This window comes from Gopherus flavomarginatus, chromosome 2 (genome assembly GCF_025201925.1).
Source record: "Gopherus flavomarginatus isolate rGopFla2 chromosome 2, rGopFla2.mat.asm, whole genome shotgun sequence".
In the NCBI taxonomy this organism is placed as follows: domain Eukaryota; kingdom Metazoa; phylum Chordata; order Testudines; family Testudinidae; genus Gopherus; species Gopherus flavomarginatus.
Window position 1 is genome coordinate 189,506,700 of NC_066618.1, and position 25,340 is coordinate 189,532,039.

The 25,340-nt window shown below is 40.4% G+C and overlaps 1 protein-coding gene across 2 annotated transcripts in view; it reads left to right on the forward strand.

Annotated features, from left to right (window-relative positions):
* Nucleotides 1-25,340, forward strand: part of CDKAL1 (CDK5 regulatory subunit associated protein 1 like 1) — a 640,704-nt gene that overhangs the window by 348,015 nt on the left and 267,349 nt on the right. For both annotated transcript variants that reach the window (XR_007772820.1, XM_050942303.1), the window contains exon 10: nucleotides 20,728-20,894. Coding sequence is in view for 1 of the 2 variants with exons in the window: in XM_050942303.1 (XP_050798260.1) it covers nucleotides 20,728-20,894 (167 nt within the window). In the remaining variant the exon portion in view is untranslated. The remainder of the gene's footprint in view (nucleotides 1-20,727; nucleotides 20,895-25,340) is intronic.

The following is a 25,340-nucleotide window of genomic DNA, read 5'->3' on the forward strand; positions in this document are numbered from 1 at the left end:
AAGCAGGGTATTTACAGATGAATTTCATGCATTTTAATTGTATCTGTACTGCTAACTCCACACTGTATACCTGACTTCGTACTGGGGAGGGAGAGAACATAAATATATAGTGGTGGTGATTAACAAGTACATCTTTCTTCTGAGTTTGGGAAAACTACACAGCTCAGTCCCTCACACTGCCGTTTAGAAATTATTTGTTTGAGCTATGGCTCTATTATATTAATTATAAAAATTTAAAGAGGAGGGTAGCTAGGCTAGCTGATACAGTAAGCTGGCATTTCACTTTCAATCTTTTGATTTAAATCTAACTTCCCTGAGGTTGCTAGCGAGCAATTTTCCAAATCCAAAATCTTCTGCATAATTGTTCAGCACGATTTAAAATGTTTGTATGGCTTCTCTCATGAGAGAAGCAGAGGCTGAATTATTTCTCAGCTCTAGAGAATGGTGGCTCCTGGAAATTAGGCTTAAGGTTATTGACAAGGCAGGGGTTTTGGGGGTGGAGTGGGGGTGAGGGCGAGTATATGTTGTGGCTAAATTAATTGAAACAGACATGAAAATAAAATGAGGATCATCAGATTTTCTGAATGTTTGTTCTCTCATGCATGGGAACAAACACACACAGAATGTATAAAAAACTATTACTCTGGAGGTATGCATTCAAGCATAATGAATTGTTTGGGGCCCTAGTAATTAAGGATATGAACAGGTTTTATTAAGTTATATAACTGTCCATTGATATTGATTTTTGTAGCATACTGTTATTTAGATATAGGAATAATCAAACTAACGTATCATTTTAGAAATAATTATATCATAAGAAGCAAATTGCTAAGATCTGTAGTTTAAAATAGTAATTGCATACATTTCATAAGCAAACAGACGTTTTATTTAAACAAAAATTAGGTTAAAGACATCTGATTCCATGTAGCTGTAGGCAGGAGGACCCAATTTACCTTATCAGGATCTAACAACCCAATTCCTAGCGAGTGCCCATCCTATGCTGTTTAAAAAACTAATGAACAAGTAGACTCACAGTCTATTCGATAGTTCTCTCCTCTTTCAGAACAATGTGACTAATTCAAGTTGATACACTGTAACTAAGATTGGTGTTGGAATAATAGTGCTAAATCTAAATATATGAGGGGAACCTCATAGTAATCTCACATTAGTTATTGATAATTTGTACAGCATTGGAAACGAAATACACTTCTTTTGAAAGAGGTTATAAAAGGTTTCAGTATATTTTTCTGGGCCAGTCTCAGGTTAGTAGTGAGTAATAACATCATTTTTCTAATTTCTGTTTGAATTCATGTGTTCCAATAGATTTTTTAAAAAGCTTTTTCATTCCCGCACCCAACATTGAAACATACAGTAAACGGGTTGAGGTGCTGTAGTTAATTCCAGGGAAGCATTTTCATCCATTCGGTCATAATTTTTTTCCCCACAATGCATGATCAGATTCAGTTCATACTTAGTGTATCCCATTTGTTTTTCTGTCCAGTCAGAGAAGGGCAGCAGGCCCCACACCTGGGTCTTGTTGGGTGCAATATATGGCCAGGATGTTTTAGCAGGCAGTTGTCAGGCCCAAGTGTCTAGTTGAATCTACTGAACTTAGCATCCCCTATACTTTAGATCTATGCCATGTTCTCTTATTGTCTCTCCCTGTTACCTTGGGCTGTCATGAACTTCTACTTCTCTATCTATAAAGAATTTCCTGGCTTGAGGGACAAACTCTGTCTTCATTTGGGAGACAGAGTTCCTTTCTCCTCTACCCTCCAATCCTCTCTTATATTGTCATCAGCATCTAAGTGCTCTCAAAAGTTGTGAGAAAGCTTTAATGTAGCTTTAATGGTCCCTTGATGAGAACAATCAGTAGGGGAATTCCCCCAGTTTTCTTGACTGAGATGAAGGGGGCAGGCTGGTCCCTTTATAACACTGCTCTACAGCCAAAATGCTTCTGAAATAAATGTAGTCCAACTTTACTAATTCTGGGTCACTGAGAACGAAAATGATGCTTAAAATTGTTGATTGGCTCTAGTTTTCAAGATATGCTATTGGGTCAGTATATACTACCCTTGACTTGGGAATGGCGGAGGATAAGTGAGTTATAAAGGGAAGGGATCTCAATTTAAACCAGAAATGACTCAAATACATCTTTGACTGGATCTATGAATAAATCTATGACTGGGTTTGGACAGTACTTGCTTTTGAGGCAAAACAATGAATGATGCAATCTGAAGCTGGTATTGCGTCGTACATGAGATGAATTGCATCATGTTATTCCTAGAAGTCATGGATGATGCAATCATAACGAAGCTTACATCACTCTGCTGAACAAATTGCCCTATATCAGCTCTAGAAATCATACAGTGTCGTGCTCTCTTCTTTGTCAGTGTTTGATTTTGCAAAGGGACACGTTTCTGTTTAGCCAAAGTCAGCGGAGATGCCTCGTACTTGTGTGAACAGTGCAGATAACTTCTGCTATGTTTGTGGTGAAGTGACTTTTGCATCACAAAAGCGCAGTATAACCACTATAGTTAAGAAAGCCTATCACCTTTATTTTGGCTGCAAAATTGGAGATCAGGACAAGAGGTGGGCCCCACACATATGCTGCAACACTTGTGCAACAAATCTTGGCCAGTGGTTGAACAGGAAAAGGAAATCTATGCCTTCTGCAGTGCCAATGATTTGGAGAGAGCCAACAGATCATACCAGCAATTGTTAGTTCTGCATGGTGCCTCCAGTTGGGAAAGGTGTGTCAAAGAAGAAAAAGTGGACTGTGCATTATCCAAACATTCCATCAGCTATACGCCCAGTACCCCACGGAGAAGGACTGCCGGTTCCTGATGCACCAGAATCATTCTCACTTGAGTCAGACGAGGAAGAGGATGAAACTTCTGGTCCTGAGCCATCAATGTCACAGGACCCACATTTTCTCCCATCCTCCTCCTCTGAACCACACCTCATAACACAAGGTGAACTGAATGACCTTGTCAGGGATTTGGAACTACCCAAGAGTAAGGCAGAGCTGTTGGGCTCCATTTGCCCTGATAGCCTGCCAGGAGATTCCACTGCTGTAGTCTGGAGCCCATCAATGCTTGCAGACTATTGCTGGACAGTGACAAGAGATGCTCCATTTAATGAATACAAGAGACAAGCCAAGAAGCACCGAGTAGACACTGAATAGGACTAAACTATGTACATAATAGTTGTTTGCCTTTCGTTTCATAATACATTTTATTTATATAACCCTTTTGCTGATTTTTAAAGTGTTACATAAACAGGACAGGTGAAATATTATAATGTAAAGCAACCATAAACACATGAAAAGACCTAGGTTTACAATTTATGATTAAAACTCTACTATCTACACAATAGACATAGACATAAAATGTAAAAACTTAAATATCTTCGAAACAGTAGCCAATCAGTTGTTTTAATTGTCGTATTTGAATTCAGCACATCAAAATACATAATAAATATCACATTTTGTCTCTGAAGCAAACGACTTCTCAAAAATTGTAGACCAGTGTAATTGGCCACAGTTACGTCCTTGCTTCCTGAGAGAAGGAGCCATAACTCCTGTCATAAAGTACTTTGCTGTCTAGTAATGGGAGGAGAACAGCTATGACATACAGAAGAATTGATAAGAAACTTTCCCTTATTACAAGTACTTTTTCATGCTGCATTGTTTGTATTATTGTACCATACCATGTTGCTGTTTGAATTAAATGCCATTTACCATTTTCATAGTGCACTAAAATAGCAACCCCTTTCTATTTTTTATACATCTTTATTATTTTCACCTTTTGGTTGTTATCAGCACATTTAACAAGCTCATAATGATTTTTGTCCCTAAGTCAGTTACATATAATAGATCAGAAATTGGGACTGATTAATTATTCTTACATGCTCACAAAAGTCTCCGTAATCTATTTTTTTCTTTATTTGATCAAATTTGTCCATTTCAGTGGTTTATCCTGACCCAATATAATATAACCAGTCATGGTTTTTAAAAAGATCTGTTTAAAAAATACAAATGTCATGTCATTTATATTGTAACTATCATCCTCTCGTTTATATTTAAGAAATATCAAAGATATTTGGAACTTGGTCCTGCCCCATTCAAGTTGATCAGAATTTGCCATTGACTTCTGTGGGAGCTGGATCACGTTCTGAGACAGCATCTTCCTTTTAAAATCTGCTAACCCATTTCTCTAGCTTGTAGTAATAGAAATGTTCTTCAAGCTGCTGTAAGAGTTAAGGCGTATACGTTTTTCTCATCATAAACCGAAGTTCTGAGGATTGTTTGACTCAGCTACAAACATTTGCAGGAGATTGAATCTTTGTATAGAATGTTACATCCTAGGAATTATTTAGGTAGTTTCCATAAAAACATGTTTTTTTAAATTCACACTCATTAGTTCTACAGTGATGGTCATTCAATACAAAGCCTGAGTTAATTATCACTGTATCCTGTAATGTGTATACAGCCCATGAACACTTCCTTGAATTCTTACAGAACATGACCCCTTGCACCTGATAATTCACCTACAACAGAACTGTCAGACCATGATTTGGTTTTTAAACCGACAGTATACACAGTGAACAATGAATATATTACTCAACTTCGCTTATGAATTGTTAAATCATAAACATAGGATTTCTCACCACTCGCACTTGAATTCACAGTTTTAAAGCTGCTGTCTTTACTGTTTATTTGGTCAGTAGTTAAAAGAAATAATAAATGATAGTGTGTTTAAATTGATGAAAAATTTGCTTGTGATTTTGAAGAAAGCTGTTGAACAGCTGTCTTGTCCTCTATGCTCTGAAGCAAAATTCACAAATATTACATGAATATAACCAGTTATCTTTTTTTATTTTACTTTCCTTGCACACATCACCAGCTACCCATAACAGGTATCAAATCTACAAAAAGATATGCAGTTTCTGGAATTTATTTCCTTATGAATCATTAAAAAATGTCTGTGCTTTAAAATTGTAAACAATTTAGTACAGGATTACAGCTAATGAACCCAAACCAAAACATCCCATCACTGTAGACATTATGGAGATGTTGAAAATCTGACGCTGGATCTGAATTTTACAAGTGGGCCCACCAAAATTTTAGATCCAAATTCAGGAGTATTCAAAACTTGATTTGAACTCTGCAGCTTTTGTCCATAGTGTGCAATGTTATGGTAGTATCCACAATAATCCATACTTGGTCACGTGGAGGAATGGGGTTTTTATGGTAAAGCAAGTTTTCTTTCTATAATTCTCTACTTAGTTTTATATTGGGAGGTAATAGTTTCCAGTTAAACAGGCCTTTAAAAATACACTGTGAATAAGCTGGATCCAATTCAATAACCATGTAGAGCTACTTAATTTTAATTCATTTAATTGACAGGTTTATTCTGTCCCCCAGGAGACAGTCTACGTTCAGGTACCCAAACTTGATAAGTTTGGCATTTGTCAATATAATGATAGAGTTGAATCATTTTCTGTATGTTAGAAGAGAGTGGACTTTGAAAAGGGACTACTGACTGTGTGTGTCATGTACCCAGCAACAACAGGGTCATAGGCAGGTAGCCAAAGGCAGAGTTTTAGTGTTCTCTTCTCGCCTCTGTTAATGTACTATAGCTCCCAACTGTGCAGGACAGGGCCTTTAGTTTATGCTCTAGCATTAGTCTATAGAAATGGAGGTCCCTATAGGGATAGACTGACCTCTTTTTAAAGGAAGTACAAGGGTTTGCATTGTGGGGGAAAGAAACCTGTTATGCTCCATTTGGCATTTAATGATCTCCCAAGTCTAACTGCTACACAAGTGGAAAATATAGCAAACTTTTTAAAGGGCTTTATGTAATTTTTTAAACATTCCAATATTGTTAGTCTTTCAGAAACATGAAAATAGTTTTTACTGATTTTGACCTTCTCTGTTTAGCAACATGTTTTCCTCCTGCTTGAATGAAAGTGGATTTAATATTGTGTTGGTTATTATTTTTGTCTAAGACCAACAGCTTAACATGATAAATTTGTTATCATGCCAAAACATTTTGGTTTATTCACCAGTATAGCCGTAGATGCCAGCATAGCTCTAAAAACAATAGAGCTATATGTAAAGTGAGCATATAAAAATGTCATTTATAAATTCAACAAAAATAGTTAATTTTTTTTTAATCTGATGGTAGAGCAATTGGCTTGCAGAACAGTCATATTTTAAATATTAGTTCCCAAAATCTTGAAACACATGTAACTATACCTCTACCCCGATATAATGCTGTCCTCGGAAGCCAAAAAATCTTACCGCATTATAGGTGAAACCACATTTTTTTGAACTTGCTTTGATCTGCCAGAGCGCGCAGCCTCTCCTCCCGCAGAGTGCTGCTTTACCGCGTTATATCCGAATTCATGTTAGATCAGATCACGTTATATCGGGGTAGAGGTATATCATACTTAAATTTATTATGTAACTACTTTATTTTTACATAAAATAAATGGATGAGTTCAAATGATCTGTTTTCTGAACTAGTTTTTTATGTCTAAGATAACTCTCACATAAGAAGGCGCACACATTGCTCGTTTTCCAAAAAATAAACAAAAATATTTGCTGAAGTTTTTGTTTTTCAGTTTAGGGGAAGATGAATTAAAAATCAAACCAGAAGTTGAAGGGCATGCCTTGCCATTTGCAAAAGCAATTACTGGTGCAGTTAAAGGGACAGAAGCTGTGATTAATGTTTCTGTTCGGAGCCTGTATTAATGGCGTATTTCTCAACCTACCAAAGACTAAAAAAGTGGGATGCTGTCACTCTGACATTTTAAAATATATAAGAAATAATCAGGCTAATTGTCAGAATAGTTGTTAATCAGAAACTGTGAATGATAAATCTGAGTTTTCTCAATCTGTTTTTGAATTCTGAATTTAAAGATGCTGTTATGCACAGTGGCATAACTGTGGGTCTTGAGTCAGATAAAATAGGAATTGGACCAAACAAGCACTTCCCAAAATGAACTGGAAGTCAATAGGTACAAAAATTGTTTCATAAAATTGTGAGGAAAAACTACTTCCTCTCACAAATTCAAATGTATTATTAATTCTAACATAAAAATGTAAATGTCATGTAAATATCAGTATTGTCTTCCAATAATATTTTGACACGGACAGCATTAGGTGTAGGAAGCCAATGAGTGATGTGGCTTTCATTTATCTTCAATAACTACCGGATGAAAGGAAGCTTTTTTAGGAATTTTACCAAATTCAAAGTCAGGGCTTTACGTAGTACTAGCTAAACCTTCAAAAAAGTGTATGTTCTTAAAAGATATTTAAATTGGTGTTGATTACAATCCTGGAAATGGCTCTTCACAGAGACTCCGATATTAACAACCTCATTTTCCTCAATCCATTTTGAGTTTTAATAATAATAGTTCACCCAGCTATCCATCTGTCAGGGTTCCCTCCCCACTCTGAGCTCTAGGGTACAGACATAGATTAAACTCTCAACCCTGGGTTTAGCAGGCCAATGCTCAAATCACTGAGCTATCCCTTCCCTCTATTTCACACATTTTGCTCAGGGCTGGCACCCTCTGAGCCAGCAGTGGGGTTTACTGTTTGTATGGCTGTCCAGGTCATCATGAGTGCACCTGTATGGAGTGTGGGTATGGACAGGGGTGGATGGCAGAAGCCCATGCCCGTAAGCAAGCCCTGGTTAAAGTAACAGTCCCTGTTTGGATAAATGGAACAGAGGTGACAGTCCTGGTGGATTCCGGGTGTGGGCAGACCCTGGTCCGGGACTACTCGTCCCAACCATGAGACCCCTGAGGAAATTATCTTTCTACATTGTATTCACATAGATGTGCACATGTGCAATTGACTGTAGGGGAAAACATGAAGTCCCTTGTAGCAGGGCTGGCCTTGACACTAGCCTACCCCATTAGGGTATTCAGAATATGAGGAGGGATAGTTCAGTGATTTGAGCATTGGCCTGCTAAACTCAGGGTTGTGAGTTCAATCCTTGAGGGGGCCATTTAGGGAACAGGGGTAAAAAATCTTTCTGGGGATTGGTCCTGCTTTGAGCAGGGGGGTGGACTAAATGACCTCCTGAGGTCCAGACTTCCAACCCTGATATACTATGATTCTATGATTATCCTGCATCAGGATTTGGAAAATTTCTGTGAGGTGCTGAGGAGATTTAAAACAGCACAGGAGGCACTGGAAGGATTAACTGAAGGGAGGACCTTGCAAGATGGGATCCCAAAACCTGTGATGCTGGCAGGTGGAGGTGAGGGCCTAACCCTGGAGAAGGAGGGACACGACCAAAGGGAAGCTCCCTCAGAAGATCCACCTGACAATGAAATTATGTTGGCCCCACCTACAGGAGGGTTGGAGGGGCAGCCTAACTAGAAGAACTGAATTCATGAAGGGTTAGAGGGAGTACAAAACCTTGAGCCAGGCCTGTGAGCAACAGCAGATGGTTAAAAAGAAGGTAATAGACCCACAGTGATCATTTTGCCTCCTCTCCTCCCCTCCCCCCATTTCTGCTATTGGCAGAGTGACTGTACTGGATGGAGAAAGACTGGCTGGGTGAAGTTCTTATTCCCTGGTCTCATAGGCATAAAGGTCATGTGACTGGCTCATGCTATTCCCTCTGCAGACCTCAGTCATAAGGAGACTCTGGCCAGGATTCCGAATCACTTGTATTGGCCTGGGATTCATCAAGAAGTTAAAGACATCCACTGCTCCTATCCAAAATGCCGACTCATAGGAGCTGAAGGCATCCCATTTGAAAGAGCAGGGATGGAAAAAAGTGGAAAAAAGTTATAGTTTATTATGCCATCCACTATCCCAAAGCAATCCAGCTGCACCCCTTCAGTGCCAAGATTATTGCAGCAGAATTGCTGAAAGTCTTTTCCAGAGTTGGGGTACCTAAGGAAATCTTCACTGATCAAGACACTAACTTTGTCTCTGCTGTAGAAGGAGGTGTATGATCTAGTAAAAATAAAGTCTATCTATGTCTGCCAACAGGTGGTCTGGTTGAATAATTCAGAAAAGGATGTTTAAAAGTTTATTGCTAAGGACCTCAATCACTGGAGTCAGCTGATCTCTCCCCTGTTACATGCTATTAAGTTTCCGAATCATCTTCTGGATTCTTCCCATTTGAACTCTTATACTTGAGACAGCCATGGGGGATTATTGACCTGGTCTGTGAAATCTCAGAGCAACAGGCTTCTAAGACTGACAATGTTGTACAGTATGTACTGAAGCCCTGGGAGGGACTTGAAACCCTAGGAACCTTTGCCAAAGTAAACCACACCTTGATGCTCAGAAGACCCAGGAACAAGCCTAGAACAAAGGGGCTCATATCCACGTATTTAAGCCAAGCACTCAGGAACTACTTCTGCTCCTGAGTGCAGAGTTATTCACTGAATGGCAAGAACCATATGAAATAGTCAATCTAGTAAACTATGAGATCCGGCAGCCTGACAAAAGGAAGGTAACTCAGATCTACCATTTAACTTTCTGATGCCCTGGAAGGAATGGGAGATCTTATTAATCACTCTTTGGCCCCTTGAGCCTGAGCAGGGATCACAAGTGCCCACCTCACTGGACTCAGACCCTATACAGCTGGAAGTAAACCTCCACCCATAGCAGAGGGCCTAAGTGAGAAGCCTAGTAAAAGCCAGAACAGATTCCTGTCATGCAGTACTGTATCCGAACAGAGTCTGGGCAACTTGTCTGAATGAACCCTCGGGCACTCCCACCAAAAATGCAGGATGCCATGACGTAAGAAATCCATTCCACGTTTGAAGCAGAAAAAATCCCGCAGCAGTTGGTGAAGTCTGGTTGTATTGTTTCCCAAACTGGACAGTACTATCTGGTTTTGCATAGATTTTGGAAAGGTCAGTACTTTCAAGTCAAAGCAAATTCGATGCTTACCCCATGCCCTGAGTGGATGAACTACTAGACCAGCTGGATAAAGCCTGATATATCACAGATTCCACTCATGCCAGAATCACAGGAGAAAATTGCCTTTACTGTGCCGCTTGTCGTATATCATTTTAGGACTATGACTTTTGGCCTCCATGGTGCCCCAGTGGCATTCCAAGAGCTCATGAATCAAGTTCTTTGACCACTTGGCTTATATGCGGCAGCCTATGTAGATGTCATGGTTATTGACATCAGAGATTGGGAAGAACACTTAATAAAAATTTTTACTGAATTTTGGCCTTGCAAATGGCTGGGCTAACTGCATACCCAGCCAGGTATAAGATGAGAAAAGAAGAGGCTGCCTACCTGGGATATACTTTGTGGAAGGGCCCTTCATGAATGAAATCTAGGCCCTCGAAACGTGCGCTACTCAACCACAAAAGAAACAGAGGTTCAAAGATTCTTGGTGCTTGTGCCGATGATTCATATCAAATAGCAGCTGCCTTCACAGACCTAATTAAGGACAATAGTCACAAGAAGGTTCATGAGTCAAAAGCCTGCAAAAAGGTTTGTTAGAAGTTGAAAGATCACCTTTTCAAAGACCCTGTTCTATTCAATCCTGACTATTCAAAAGGATTCACTTTACAAACCGATGCCTCAAAAGTGGGACTAGGCATAATGTTGTCCCAGGAAGCAAACAGAGTGTAACAACCCATACTCTGGGTGAGCCGCAAACTATTCAGAAATGGGCATATTCTGTGATAGAAAAGGAATGACTGGCTGTGAAATGGGCTGTTGAGTCTCTCTGATCTTACCTCACGGGAAATCCATTTAAGTTTGAGCAGCAAAGAATCCTGTGGCACCTTATAGACTAACAGATGTTTTGGAGCATGAGCTTTCGTGGGTGAATACCCACTTCTTCAGATGCATGTAGTGGAAATTTCCAGGGGCAGGTATATATATGCTAGCAAGCAAGCTAGAGATAACGAAGTCAGTTCAATCAGGGAGGATGAGGCCCTGTTCTAGCAGCTGAGGTGTGAAAACCAAGAGAGGAGAAACTGGTTCTGTAGTTGGCAAGCCATTCACAGTCTTTGTTCAATCCTGAGCTGATGGTGTCAAATTTGCAGATGAACTGAAGCTCAGCAGTTTCTCTTTGAAGTCTGGTCCTGAAGTTTTTTTGCTGCAGGATGGCCACCTTAAGGTCTGCTATAGTGTGGCCAGGGAGGTTGAAGTGCTCTCCTACAGGTTTTTGTATATTGCCATTCCTAATATCTGATTTGTGTCCATTTATCCTTTTCCGTAGAGACTGTCCAGTTTGGCCGATGTACATAGCAGAGGGGCATTGCTGGCATATGATGGCGTATATTACATTGGTGGATGTGCAGGTGAATGAACCAGTGATGGTGTGGCTGATCTGGTTAGGTCCTCTGATGGTGTCGCTGGTGTAGATATGTGGGCAGAGTTGGCATAGAGGTTTGTTGCATAGATTGGTTCCTGAGCTAGAGTTATTATGGTGCGGTGTGCAGTTACTGGTGAGGATATGTTTCAAGTTGGCAGGTTGTCTGTGGGCAAGGACTGGCCTGCCACCCAAGGCCTGTGAAAGTGTGGGATCATTGTCCAGGATGGGTTGTAGATCCTTGATGATGCGTTGGAGGGGTTTTAGCTGGGGGCTGTATGTGATGGCCAGTGGAGTCCTGTTGGTTTCTTTCTTGGGTTTGTCTTGCAGTAGGAGGCTTCTGGGTATACGTCTGGCTCTGTTGATCTGTTTCCTTATTTCCTCGTGCGGGTATTGTAGTTTTGAGAATGCTTGGTGGAGATTTTGTAGGTTTTGGTCTCTGTCTGAGGGGTTAGAGCAGATGCGGTTGTACCTCAGTGCTTGGCTGTAGACAATAGATCGTGTGATGTGTCCGGGATGGAAGCTGGAGGCATGAAGGTAGGCATAGCGGTCGGTAGGTTTTCGATATAGGGTGGTGTTAATGTGACCATCACTTATTTGCACCGTGGTGTCAAGAAAGTGGACCTCCTGTGTAGATTGGTCCAGGCTGAGGTTGATGGTGGGGTGGAAGCTGTTGAAATTGTGGTGGAATTTTTCCAGAGTCTCCTTCCCATGGGTCCAGATGATGAAGAGGTCATCAATGTACCGTAGGTAGAGAAGGGGCGTGAGCGGACGAGAGCTGAGGAAGCGTTGTTCCAGGTCAACCATAAAGATATTGGCATATTGTGGGGCCATGCGGGTGCCCATAGCAGTGCCACTGATCTGGAGATATATATTGTCATCAAATTTGAAATAGTTGGTTGTAAGTATAAAGGCGCAGAGCTCAGCAGCCAGTTGTGCTGTGGCATCATCAGGGATAGTGTTCCTGACAGCTTGTATTCCATCTGTGTGTGGGATGTTTGTGTAGAGAGCCTCTACATCCATGGTGGCTAGGATGGTGTTTTCTGGGAGGTGACCAATGCATTGTAGTTTCCTCAGGAAATCAGTGGTGTCACGGAGATAGCTGGGAGTGCTGGTGGCATAGGGTCTGAGTAGAGAGTCCATATATCCAGACAGTTCTTCAGTGAGAGTGCCAATGCCCGAGATGATGGGGCGTCCAGGATTTCCGGGTTTGTGGATCTTGGTTAGTAGATAGAATAACCCTGGTTGGGGCTCTAGGAGTATGTTGATTTCTTCTGGTGTTAGTGTAGGGAGTGTCCTGAGTAGATGCTGTAGTTTCTTAGTGTATTCTTCAGTGGGATCTGAGGGAAGTGGCCTGTAGAATTTGGTATTGGAGAGTTGTCTGGCGGCCTCCTTTTGGTAGTCAGACCTGTTCATGATGACAACGGCACCTCCTTTATCAGCCTCTTTGATGATAATGTCAGGGTGGATCCACAAACCCGGAAATCCTGGACGCCCCATCATCTCGGGCATAGGCACTCTCACTGAAGGACTGTCTGGATATATGGACTCTCTACTCAGACCCTATGCCACCAGCACTCCCAGCTATCTCCGTGACACCACTGATTTCCTGAGGAAACTACAATGCATTGGTCACCTCCCAGAAAACACCATCCTAGCCACCATGGATGTAGAGGCTCTCTACACAAACATCCCACACACAGATGGAATACAAGCTGTCAGGAACACTATCCCTGATGATGCCACAGCACAACTGGCTGCTGAGCTCTGTGCCTTTATACTTACACACAACTATTTCAAATTTGATGACAATATATATCTCCAGATCAGTGGCACTGCTGTGGGCACCCGCATGGCCCCACAATATGCCAATATCTTTATGACCGACCTGGAACAACCCTTCCTCAGCTCTCGTCTGCTCACGCCCCTTCTCTACCTACGGTACATTGATGACATCTTCATCATCTGGACCCATGGGAAGGAGACTCTGGAAAAATTCCACCACGATTTCAACAGCTTCCACCCCACCATCAACCTCAGCCTGGACCAATCTACACGGGAGGTCCACTTTCTTGACACCACAGTGCAAATAAGTGATGGTCACATTAACACCACCCTATATCGAAAACCTACCGACCACTATGCCTACCTTCATGCCTCCAGCTTCCATCCCGGACACATCACACGATCCATTGTCTACAGCCAAGCATTGAGGTACAACCGCATCTGCTCTAACCCCTCAGGCAGAGACCAACACCTACAAAATCTCCACCAAGCATTCTCAAAACTACAATACCCGCACGAGGAAATAAGGAAACAGATCAACAGAGCCAGACGTGTACCCAGAAGCCTCCTACTGCAAGACAAACCCAAGAAAGAAACCAACAGGACTCCACTGGCCATCACATACAGCCCCCAGCTAAAACCCCTCCAACGCATCATCAAGGATCTACAACCCATCCTGGACAATGATCCCACACTTTCACAGGCCTTGGGTGGCAAGCCAGTCCTTGCCCACAGACAACCTGCCAACCTGAAACATATTCTCACCAGTAACTGCACACCGCACCATAATAACTCTAGCTCAGGAACCAATCCATGCAACAAACCTCTATGCCAACTCTGCCCACATATCTACACCAGCGACACCATCAGAGGACCTAACCAGATCAGCCACACCATCACTGGTTCATTCACCTGCACATCCACCAATGTAATATACGCCATCATATGCCAGCAATGCCCCTCTGCTATGTACATTGACCAAACTGGACAGTCTCTATGGAAAAGGATAAATGGACACAAATCAGATATTAGGAATGGCAATATACAAAAACCTGTAGGAGAGCACTTCAACCTCCCTGGCCACACTATAGCAGACTTTAAGGTGGCCATCCTGCAGCAAAGAAACTTCAGGACCAGACTTCAAAGAGAAACTGCTGAGCTTCAGTTCATCTGCAAATTTGACACTATCAGCTCAGGATTGAACAAAGACTGTGAATGGCTTGCCAACTACAGAACCAGTTTCTCCTCTCTTGATTTTCACACCTCAACTGCTAGAACAGGGCCTCATCCTCCCTGATTGAACTGACTTCGTTATCTCTAGCTTGCTTGCTAGCATTTATATACCTGCCCCTGGGAATTTCCACCACATGCATCTGAAGAAGTGGGTATTCACCCACGAAAGCTCATGCTCCAAAACATCTGTTAGTCTATAAGGTGCCACAGGATTCTTTGCTGCTTTTACAGCTCCAGACTAACACGGCTACCCCTCTGATACCATTTAAGTTTGTCACTGATCATGTCCTTTTTGGATTGTTGAACACCATGAAAGACACGAACCCCTAGTTTATGCACTGATATGTGTCCCTCCAGCCTATGCCTTCCAAATTCAGCTTAAAGTGGGAAAAGCTCACCAAATGCTAATTATTCCCTGCAACTTCTCCCCAGAAAAAAAAATCTTCTGTCCCTAAGTGCCATCCCACATACAGGACAACAAGGCATTAAAGAACTCCTCTTGGCTCAAGCAGCTGTGTCTTGCCGCACCTGCAAGGCATGCATAGGCTGGAAAAGGAGCTTAAAAGGGGAGCAGACCAGCTCCCTTGTTGGCAGACCAGGGAAGAGAACAGACCTTCAGCCCTCACCGTCTGCGGAAAAGGTTTCACGGACATAGACTGCCCTGGAGTGATCTGACCAGAGAGTCAGGTTGAAGAAAGAGGCAGACCACAGACGCGGAGTGACTATTAGCAGGAGACTCCTAATGGGAAGAGAGCTGCAATGCCATATCTAGGCACAAGGAGGAGGCAGCAGAGAGTCAACGCCTTCATATCTCCCCAATTTCCAGTACAATCTAGATCACCCTCATCTTCAGGAGGTGTAGGCCAGTAGAAGGTGAGAGCAGGCCACTGTGCTCCTCTTCAACAACAATACAGATAAGTGAAAACACACAACTGTTGAAGATAAGAGCTGCTGTGAGGCCTGCTAAGAAACCTTAAAATGTTTGGCTATTATTTACCTTGAGTCTCATCGTTTTATAGAAAAAATAGATTGATTGTTACTTTGACGCTGTTCTGTAATACATTATGAGCAGACCTTCAATAATTTGAAATGTATAAAGGTATCTTTATATTTTCTACATTAAAGTCTTGATTCAGCAAGGTCACATGCATAGCCTTAAACACATGAGTAGTCCCACTGAAGTACAGGCTAAATGAATGCCCTACACTGGAGAGTTGCAGCGCTGTAAACCCACCACCAGCGCTGCAACTTACTAACCATCCATACTTGCAGGGCACATACAGCGCTACATCTCCCTGACTGCAGCGCTGGTTGTACTCCTGCTCTGCCTCGGGTATAAGGATTGCACTCCGCAAGTGTGGCCACCAAAAGCGCTGTAATTGGCCTCCAGGGTTTGTTGTGAACTCCGGTTTGTTGTGAACTCCGGGCTCCCCGGAGCTGCTTATCTAAAAAACAAACACAGCTCCTGTTTGCTCCAGAAGAGGCAGGCAGGGGAATTGCTTTGGAATGTTCACAGCTGTTTGCTTGAGTAGAGAAACCACACGGCAGAGGGGGAGGAGGGAGTCCATTTTGGAGCAGCTGCTTATGTGGTCTGAGGGCTATTTAGGAGTGCATAATTTGCATTTAGTGAATAAGGGGGAGTGGGGGAAGGGGTCGAAACTTCGAAAATGATTTGAAGGTAGGTGCTGTGTATCTTCCAGTCCTTAGAACTTGCAAGGCAGGGAGCTGACACAGTGTCAGCTCCAAAAATCCATTCTCTCTGTCTCCCCCTCACTCCCTGTCACAGTCCACCCCACCCCCTTCTTTTGAAAAGGACGTTGCAGCCATTTGAATGCTGGGATAGCTGCCCACAATGCACCACTCCCAACAGCGCTGCAAATGCTGCAGATGTGGCCACACTGCAGCGCTGGTAGCTGTCAATGTGGCCACACTGCAGCACTTTCCCTACACAGCTGTACAAACACAGCTGTAACTCTCAGCGCTGCACATCTCCAAGTGTAGCCAAGGCCTAATGATTTTTCCCCTCTAGCATTGTCAATGAATGGGGAGGGAAGAGGGGTGTTTCAGATAATTGAAGAGAATCAGGAAACTATGTAGTGTAAAATCAACCTGAACAATGAGCACTTTTAAAGTGAATTTCATTTCACAAGGTTTTCTGTCAATATCTGGCTATAAAAAGGCTGAAGTTCAGCCAATAGTGAATTCTAAATGCATGAGCAGGAATGGCAGCTTCAGATTGATTGTGCTTGAGTCTGCAGGCAATTTTTAACGAACATTTAAGTCAGGCCTCTTCTTGGCAGATAGTCTTTGAGGATTTCTGTGGTATAGTGAGAGGGGTATTTCTGTGGTCTGGACGGCACTGCAGGCTGCTGAAAGAATTCTCTGTTGGAAAAGGAAGAGCAAGGTCAGGCAGTTATTGAGAAGAGTATGCGGTCTACTGAGAAGGTCAATGCTAGGGGTCTCCCACTGTGACAACTCGCAGAGAATCACACTGCTGGAAAAACCACTATGGTTCACAATAGAAAAATCTCTCAGGAAAGCTTTTAAAAAGAGATAAGAAAAGTGAATGCTTTTTGGTACTCTTATCACTTTTCTTACCAGATAACAGCATAAATCACCATGAGATTTACTGAAGAATAGTTAACTGATAGCTACGAATTTACAGATCTAATTTTAAGAATGCTTTCAGTTTGAAACTATGGTGTTTTAGGGGGTGGAGGGAGCTTTGCTAGCTATGTCTAATTAGACTAATTATTGGATGTCATCCTTGCATGACAGAAGAAGCAGATAGTGGTGAGTGAATAGAAGAATTAAAAAAAATTATTAGCAGGAATTTTTCCAGTTGAGACAGATTAGTACAGTGGGAGCAGATGCATTCATTCCACCCCACGAGAGAGAGAGAATGAGAGACACACAGACAGACTTAGGTATCATTTATTCAAACTGATAATGCTGTATATAACAATCAGCACAGAAAACAAAGTGATGTTTTTAGATCTGGAAAATATGTTGAAGACAGTTCAACTTGTATTATTAGGGAAAGAAGATTTCTAGAAATATATAAAATGGAAATATATGGCTTATAACTATAACACCATTAGCTATGGCAGAGTTCATTTGGACTACTCTAAAGAAAGCAAAGTCAAAACTTGTGGCAGAGATTTCTGCAGTGCCTGTTCATTATAGTGAAATGTTCTGTTGGGCACAAAACATCTTTCGTTTAGTGTTCACCTTTTATGTTCTCATACATTTTCCATTATCAGTCATCTCCACTTACAGGAGAGCAGAGATACGAATCCAGCTGTTAAGGTTACTGTTTGCGCTAGGTGCGTGTGCTGGGACAGTGATGGGGGAGGGGGGAGGAGGAGGGAAATAGCTGTGACCAAAGACTGATTTGTAATTATTTGGGTATAACGATAATGGAGTTTAAGATCTGTAATGTGTTCAAAGAATTTTTTTCTCTGCCCTTTGGATCACATTTCTTTCGTAGAGGTCAGTTTGCTTCTACTAGTACTATAATTACCCAGATAACGGCATGATGGATGACCTAATGAAGTGAGCGTTCAGTAGGGAAAAAAATAAATAATGCACATGATGAGGCAATGTGTTTAAAAAGAGATCGTGAGCAGCACTGGGGAATGTTGCTTTAACAGAAGATTTATTTTTTGTGAAGAAAAAAAAATAGTGTAATAAACAAATAAGAAGGGATCATATTCTCCGCTCCCCCTGTTTGCCTCAAGTTGGGAGACCTGGGAGGAAGTTCTGTGTCTTTCTTGAAATTGAGTCCTAGCCTTTGAGTCCAGAGGATTAGAATGAACATTTTAACAGATCCTTTTAGTATTCACTCCAGAGCTGTGACATAGGATCTGAGCTTTGGTTGATTTACCCAGGTTGTATAGATTTCAAGGCTTAGGACTCATAATAGCCTTCATGATTTGCTTATCCTTTTTGGAAGGCTGAAATTGGGGAAAGAAGGTTTTCCTGAAGTACAGTATTTTTTTCTACATTATGTACATGTTTTGCCTGTCTGAGCATGGATGATGCCCATTGCCTTTTATTCCGCACCCTGATCGCAGAGCAGTCAAGACAGTTATTCCTGTTGTTGCTGATTTACTGTTACAGCTGCTTCCTTTTCATGTGATTTAATTTGAAGTATCAGCCCACCAGGGGGCTAATAGTCCCACCTATGAAGCTTTAGGAGCTGGTGGTTGTTTTCCACCTGAATGTTATTTCCATTCCTATTCATAGACATTCTTTCTTCACATTCATCTGGCAACAGCAAGGCAGTGTTCCAGCAATCCTCTTCAGAGGGTAAAAACATGGAACAATTTGAATGGAAAAAGTATAAATTAAAATCAGTCTGATCACTTTAAAATGTTCATGTTGTTTTGGTGAATGCGAGCAACTGGAAAATAATGGCTAATGTCCTGTTTTTGTACCTCGTTAAAGATTTTTATTTATTTATTTAATGTTACTTTATTCATTTTTTCCATTGGTTGTACCATACATATGATTTTTTTTAAACAGGCAAGTAAACCTTTGCAATAGCTTAGCATTGCTTGATGTGAAGTATATTGCTAAAAATATTAGCAACTTCTGTAAAACCAATAGTGAGTGTATATAATATATTTACTCACACTGTAAAACTCTTGAGACATTTGACTGTAAAGTTATGCTTGAAAGTGTGATAACACCACTGTGATATGTAGGTACATGTAATGGAATGTTAGTGGATGATGGCTACATAGCAGTGGAAAAACAACTGCAAATAGATTAATCAAACTTTTTAATATCTGATATCACACTTTTAAAGTTGGGCTGTGAACGTGTGCAGATGCTATTCTGAAGGATGTTTTACAGGATTTTTTGTAAGTGCCTAACTGCATATTTGCATAGAGGACTGTGTTCCAATGGACATTTCAGTATTGTTGTCTGATAGTTTTGACTGTGTTGTGCATTAAAAAGCATTGTTTATGTTAAACTGAAGTATGCTGGAGAGAACCATCTCAATACTGCTTCCACCAGGACACTCACAAAAACAAGAAGTCCATCTCATGAAGCTATCCCAGTGGGCAAAATTTTAAATAAAGCATTTTTGGTTTATATTGTAAATTGTTTTGGTTTTAAATAATAAATAGTTCTAAAACCTTTTTAAACAATCAGAGTTCAGTTTGACACTCAACACAGACTGTTGTACCTCTCTTTCAACATAGCGTGAGTTAGAGAGCAGTGTTTTGCTTTTTCTGTTTGCATCATAGTCTTAACATTATTTTAAATAATGTTTTTGTTTGTATTTTCCAAATTAAAATGATTAAAAACATTTAAATTTTGTGAGGCTTAGCTTCCTCTGCCAGTCCAGTTGGAGCCACTTTGAAACCACAGTCATGTGGTTTCTGATGGATGGAACTGTAGATGAGACTTTTTCTTTTCTTTTCTTTGTTTCATTTCCTGTAGTAGAAGCTTAACTTTGCACTGAGTTAATCATAGTCATCTAATTGATGCATAAGAAAATGTCCCCTCTTTTTAATTAGCTTATTTCTTCAGTAGCTTCATTTCTGCATTATGAAAAGGTTGAGGTCAGGGACAGACTTATAGTAGTGGCCCTCATGAAGTCTTTTTCTTTTCAACTGTTGTTAAAGAGTGGCACAATCTTTACTCTCTTTGGGCAGGAGAATGTTGTTACCAGATTTCAGTGTTCAAGGGCAAGACTTTTTACAATACAAATTGACTACACTACTTCCTAAGATCTGATTGATGGAAATTAGAGTATTAACTGCCAGGAAACAGGTTTTTGAACTACTATTTAGCCATCCTACTCTGACTACCCTTTCAATGGAGTAATTTAATATGTCATTGCTAACAGTATAATTTTAAAGAATGCAGCTTGTAATAGTTATTCCAGGTTACATGATAATCACCACATTCAGTAATTGGGTTGTTAGAGCCTTAACTACCCTTGGCCTTTGCTGGCTGTTAACTAACCAGTCAGTCAGTTAACTGCTAGTAATGGTCATTAGCATGGACTGATTGCTTGAGCTGCATTGTTTGCTCTTTTTAATAAACTAGATAGCCTCATAGATGGGAGTGCAGTAAAAGTCCAAACTGAGTTGCTTTAGACGCAGCACAGTATTAATCATTGGCTGTGAATCTTAATCACTCCACAGCAGTGATAATTTACAGCATTGTTGTAGCACTCTGGTGCTCATAAAATGAACTTAATAACCCACCACTATCCATGGGATATATCTTCTTTTTTTCTGCATTTGAATACTCAGCCTGACTGCATAATAGTCTTGTGAAAGACTGCATTAAAAAGAGTGAGCAGCTGTATGATAAAATAAACAGCTCTCAAACAGATTTGTTAATTATCTCTTTCTTTTATTCACAGAGGGTGTTTGTGAGATATGGCTGACCAGCGAAGACACAGGGGCTTATGGCAGAGACATTGGCACAGACCTTCCTACCCTTCTGTGGAAGCTGGTTGAAGTTATTCCTGAGGGAGCTATGCTGAGACTTGGCATGACAAATCCTCCCTATATTTTAGAGCATCTGGAGGTAAGTAAAAAAGAGAATCATTTACATACTGACATAGATGTTAACAAATCAAGTCAGTGTGGTATCCCATGTAGAATGATAAGTGTTTCATTTAAGACGGTTAGTAACTTTTTGTAGTCAGAGATTATAAAAAGTAAATTTGTAGAATTAGGCTTTAGATGTTGAACCATTTGTCTGTCATAGGAGATTGTCCAATCATTCAAATATCCAAATCTTCTTGAGTGTGATAATATTAGTGTGGACTCTAACTGAGCAACTTGACAGTAGTGATGTTTGGATTTTGTTTTCATTATCAGCCCTTTCAGTAGCTAGTAGAAGAGGTCATAGCAAACTGTGGATCCTGAGTCTTCCTCCCATTTGTGTGTCTCAGAAATACACCCAGAAAAACTTGTATTGCTCTTAGACTCAGCATTGTGTTCGTAAGATGGCAAACATCAGGATGAAGAATAAAAGTGAAAATATTGCCCTGTGAGTATGCGGGGCTCCCATAGAAAGCAATGGGAACTTTAAAAGTTTAGTTAGAAAAGAACATTTTGTAACAAAATAAATCAGTGAAGGCAGAGACAATACGTTGAAGAAGGGATGTGAGCTACAAATATACAGGTAGCAGGAATTGAGAGAATTCTCTAAAGAATTGTACCTGGTTACAAAATTAGAGGAGTAGCCATGTTAGTCTGGATCTGTAAAAAGCGACAGAATCATTTGGCACCTTATAGAGTGTTATGTGAGAAAATGAATTTCCTGAATCTCTTGTGAATTGATGATGACAGAAACCTAACATAAGGGAGCAAAAGCAGTGACTTAGAAGTCTTCTGCAGTCTGTATCTCATCAATACAGCTACACATATATGAAAATAAATGGCAGGTGAACATCCAGCGCTGCCTCAAATATTATAAAAAAAAAAAAAGTATTTCCACTTATGGTTCCTTAAAGCATTGAAGCCAATTTTTATTTAACATTGTGCCCAGTCAGCTCTTCAAAGTCCTAGAGAGAGTGAGCCTAACTGCCTTGATTTCTAAAGAAACTGTATACTAGTATGCAGGATCTTTCAAGAAGTGTCTGTTCCACAAGAATATAAAGGAATAGCTTTGTGGTCTAGGAACAATGGTGGCTTTTGAAGCATGAAGGTCGATAGACATAACTGACAGATAAAGGTGCACTCAATTACTGTTTAAAATAATGAGTAAAGATGCTACTGTATCAATCAAAACAGGATAATGCCTATCCTGAGGAGCCTCAGCTGTCTAAGCATCATTTTGGGAATAGACAGAAACTGTACAATTACAAGTTTCATCCTTCTTATGTTTACCATGCAAGTGTGGGATAAGACCATAAAATGAGTCTGATTTGTTGGGCACCTCAAAGATCTGTTGTCAGTTTTTATAGGAGCTGGTATTTGCATGTTGTTTCTGGCCTAAATCTTCTGCCCATAGTCAGTTTTGTGTAGTGATGTGTATGCTGGTGATTGCCACCCACTCCAGGTAGATGTATGTACGGTATATTCGCAGTTATCTGAATTTCCTTTATTCAAAAATTCGAATTATTTGAATCCACATTGTGTCCCCCATGTAGCACTACAAATCACAAGCAATACATTCACATGAACTTCATGGTATACTACATTTACATAAAATTCATGATACACCAGTGGAGCTGTGTACTCACTCAATGACTACAACATTGTGTCAACTTCAAAGTGCATCTTCATAATTAGTTGTATTCATAGCAACATAGTAAATGCTCCTCCCCCATCATGGAGACTGGGACATGGCTTCCCAGTGACCAGCGGGGCAGGGATCTCACCCACATCACAATCAGCACTGAGGGGCCGCATCCAACCACAGCCCGAGACAGGCAGGCTGGGCACCAGAACAGTCACAGGGCAGCGAGTGTGTAGGTGAGGGGCTGACGCACAGAGTGCCATCATTCCCAGCTGTAGTGGAAGCTTTACTGCCTCCCAGCCTGCAGTTAGAACCCAGATCAAAAGAGCACTTCTGTTTATCTGAACACCTAGTTATCTGAAGGATATTTGGCCATTTGGATAAATGAGGGTGTAATGTATAAGATTTCTGAAAAACTTTAAAATCCTCCAAGATGAAATATTTCCATAAACATTTGCATAGATATTACTTATGATATTATGATTTTATCTTTATTACAGTGTTTCAGATTTATTAAATCAGCTGATTTAATTTGCAGATGCTATGGTCAACATACCATAGGTTTAGAACATCAAACCTGATAATAAAAGCAATATGTTTGATTGAAACAGATCAAAGTTACAATATTTCATATTTGTTTTCGGAACGAGCACAGCTTCTAAGAGTACACATTTAACAGGCACCCTGATAACTTCCGGCTTACACATTCAGCTTGTAATGTGTTATGGGAGTGTAACTAGTAATGATTAAATGGTAGCACTGTAGGTCAAATGCAGCTTTAGGGAGCATGTTAAGGCAGCTTTGAACACTTGTCAGTTTTACCCTAGGTATCCCTGGCAGGACGGTTCATTGTACATATCAAAGCTGGTAATTTATAAAATATATAAATAAATGTTGATAAATGCAAAGTAAAAGACATTGGAGGGAAACATTTAAACTACTCATATGCTTTACAGGTTCTAAATTAACTATATCACCTCAGGAAAAGTGAGCTGAATGTCACTGTGGACAGCTCAATGAAGACTTCTAAACAGTGTATCAGAAAAGTAAATAAGATGTTCAAATAAATAAGGATTGGGATGGAGAATAATTCAGAAAGTAATATATTGCCATTTTATAAATTAGCAGTATGACTGCAGTTCTGATCAACCCAGCTCAGAAAGAATATTGCAGAATTGCAGCTGGATCAGAGAAAGGCGACAAATTTTTAGGGGCATGAAAAAAAACTTTTATTAAGGGAAATTGAATAAGAGGGGGTGTGATTAAAATATATAAAATAATGAATGTTATAAAGAAGGTAGGTTGGAAGTTTGCGTTCTCCCTATCCCAAAAAAACAACAGCAAGGAACACACAGAAATTAAGAGGTGGCAGATTCAAAACTGATAAAAGGAAGTACTTTTTCACACAACATGTAATTAAACTGGAGTTTATTACCTCAAGATATTGAGACCAAAAACTTAGCAAGGTTCAAAAAAGAATCTGACATTTATATGTATAACAAGATATTCAAAGTTATCATAGTTAATACTACAAATTTTTGGAAGAGATATTAAACCTCATGCTTCCGGATTTAAGGCAGTCTTTAACTACTAGGAGTTAGGAGGAGACCTACTGTGGAGAAGCAGATGATTTTCTGACATCTAGCAATGCAGAGTTTCTTGAACCGTCCTTCGAAGCATCTGGAGTTGGCTGCTTTTGGAGACCACAGTTCTGATCTAGTATGGCAATTCCTATCTTCCTGTGACATATTTTCAAGTACTTGCGAGGGTGGGTAGTGGGAGGGTTAAAAGTGCTTGCACACTCTGTCTCGTTTTCTGAGGAAAAACATTGGTCTTAGTGGGGAGAGAGTCTTCCATGTATATATTTCTCATGTGCTGAATTGCCAGAAATAATGTGTATATAATTACCTAGCTAGAATAAAAACACACACTTGGTTTGTATTTCAATTAAAGCTGGCATTCTTTTGTGTAAAATACGTTGACTTGTAATCCGTATGATTCAATTTAGCACTGACAAGGATTAAAAACAGCCTTTCCCAGTACTACTGTAAAGCATCTTGTGACTGTGTGTTTTGGAGGCATTTTGTTTGGGTTTTTTGTGACTTCTGGTAACAGTTCAGGGAACCCATCTCACTGTTGATCCTGATACAATTCCCTAGAATTTATATGGGTCAGTTAACACTGCTGCCAGGATACTTACCCTAATATTGGTATCTCAATTTTTCACTGCCATGTAGCACATTGTTCACTTCCTTTTAAGTGCTGTATTGATTATACAATTGCTTTATTGATTTATAAGACATCACACAGCTTGGCATTGTTTAGCTAGTGGATTTCTTTTGTTCGTGAGATTCAAGGGTGTGGTATTGCTTATGACCCATAAGCATTATTTGAGGTTACAGATTCCGTAGTTCCGTTGTTGCCTATCTTTTGAATTCACTCTCAGACCACACCAAAAAAATGCGCTAATTGCTGAAGCTCTAAATGCCATACGGTAATTATTTTTTTATTTGGTATTTTAAATCGTGGATTTTGTGACATTATTTATTTTAGCATTGGGAGATGGGATTTTCATGTGGTGGTTTTTGTGTGTGTGTATGTGACACAAAAGCCTTATTCAAAAACCTCCAGTTGATTACTGTGTCAATGGAGGTGCTTGAAGATTGAAGAGAATACGAAGTCCTTACCCATTACCCAAGTTGTATACTCATGTTGGCTGAAAGAGCTGAATGTTTGCTAATCCTGTGGCCTTGTCTTGACTAGGAAATAAGATGCTTTTTTCCC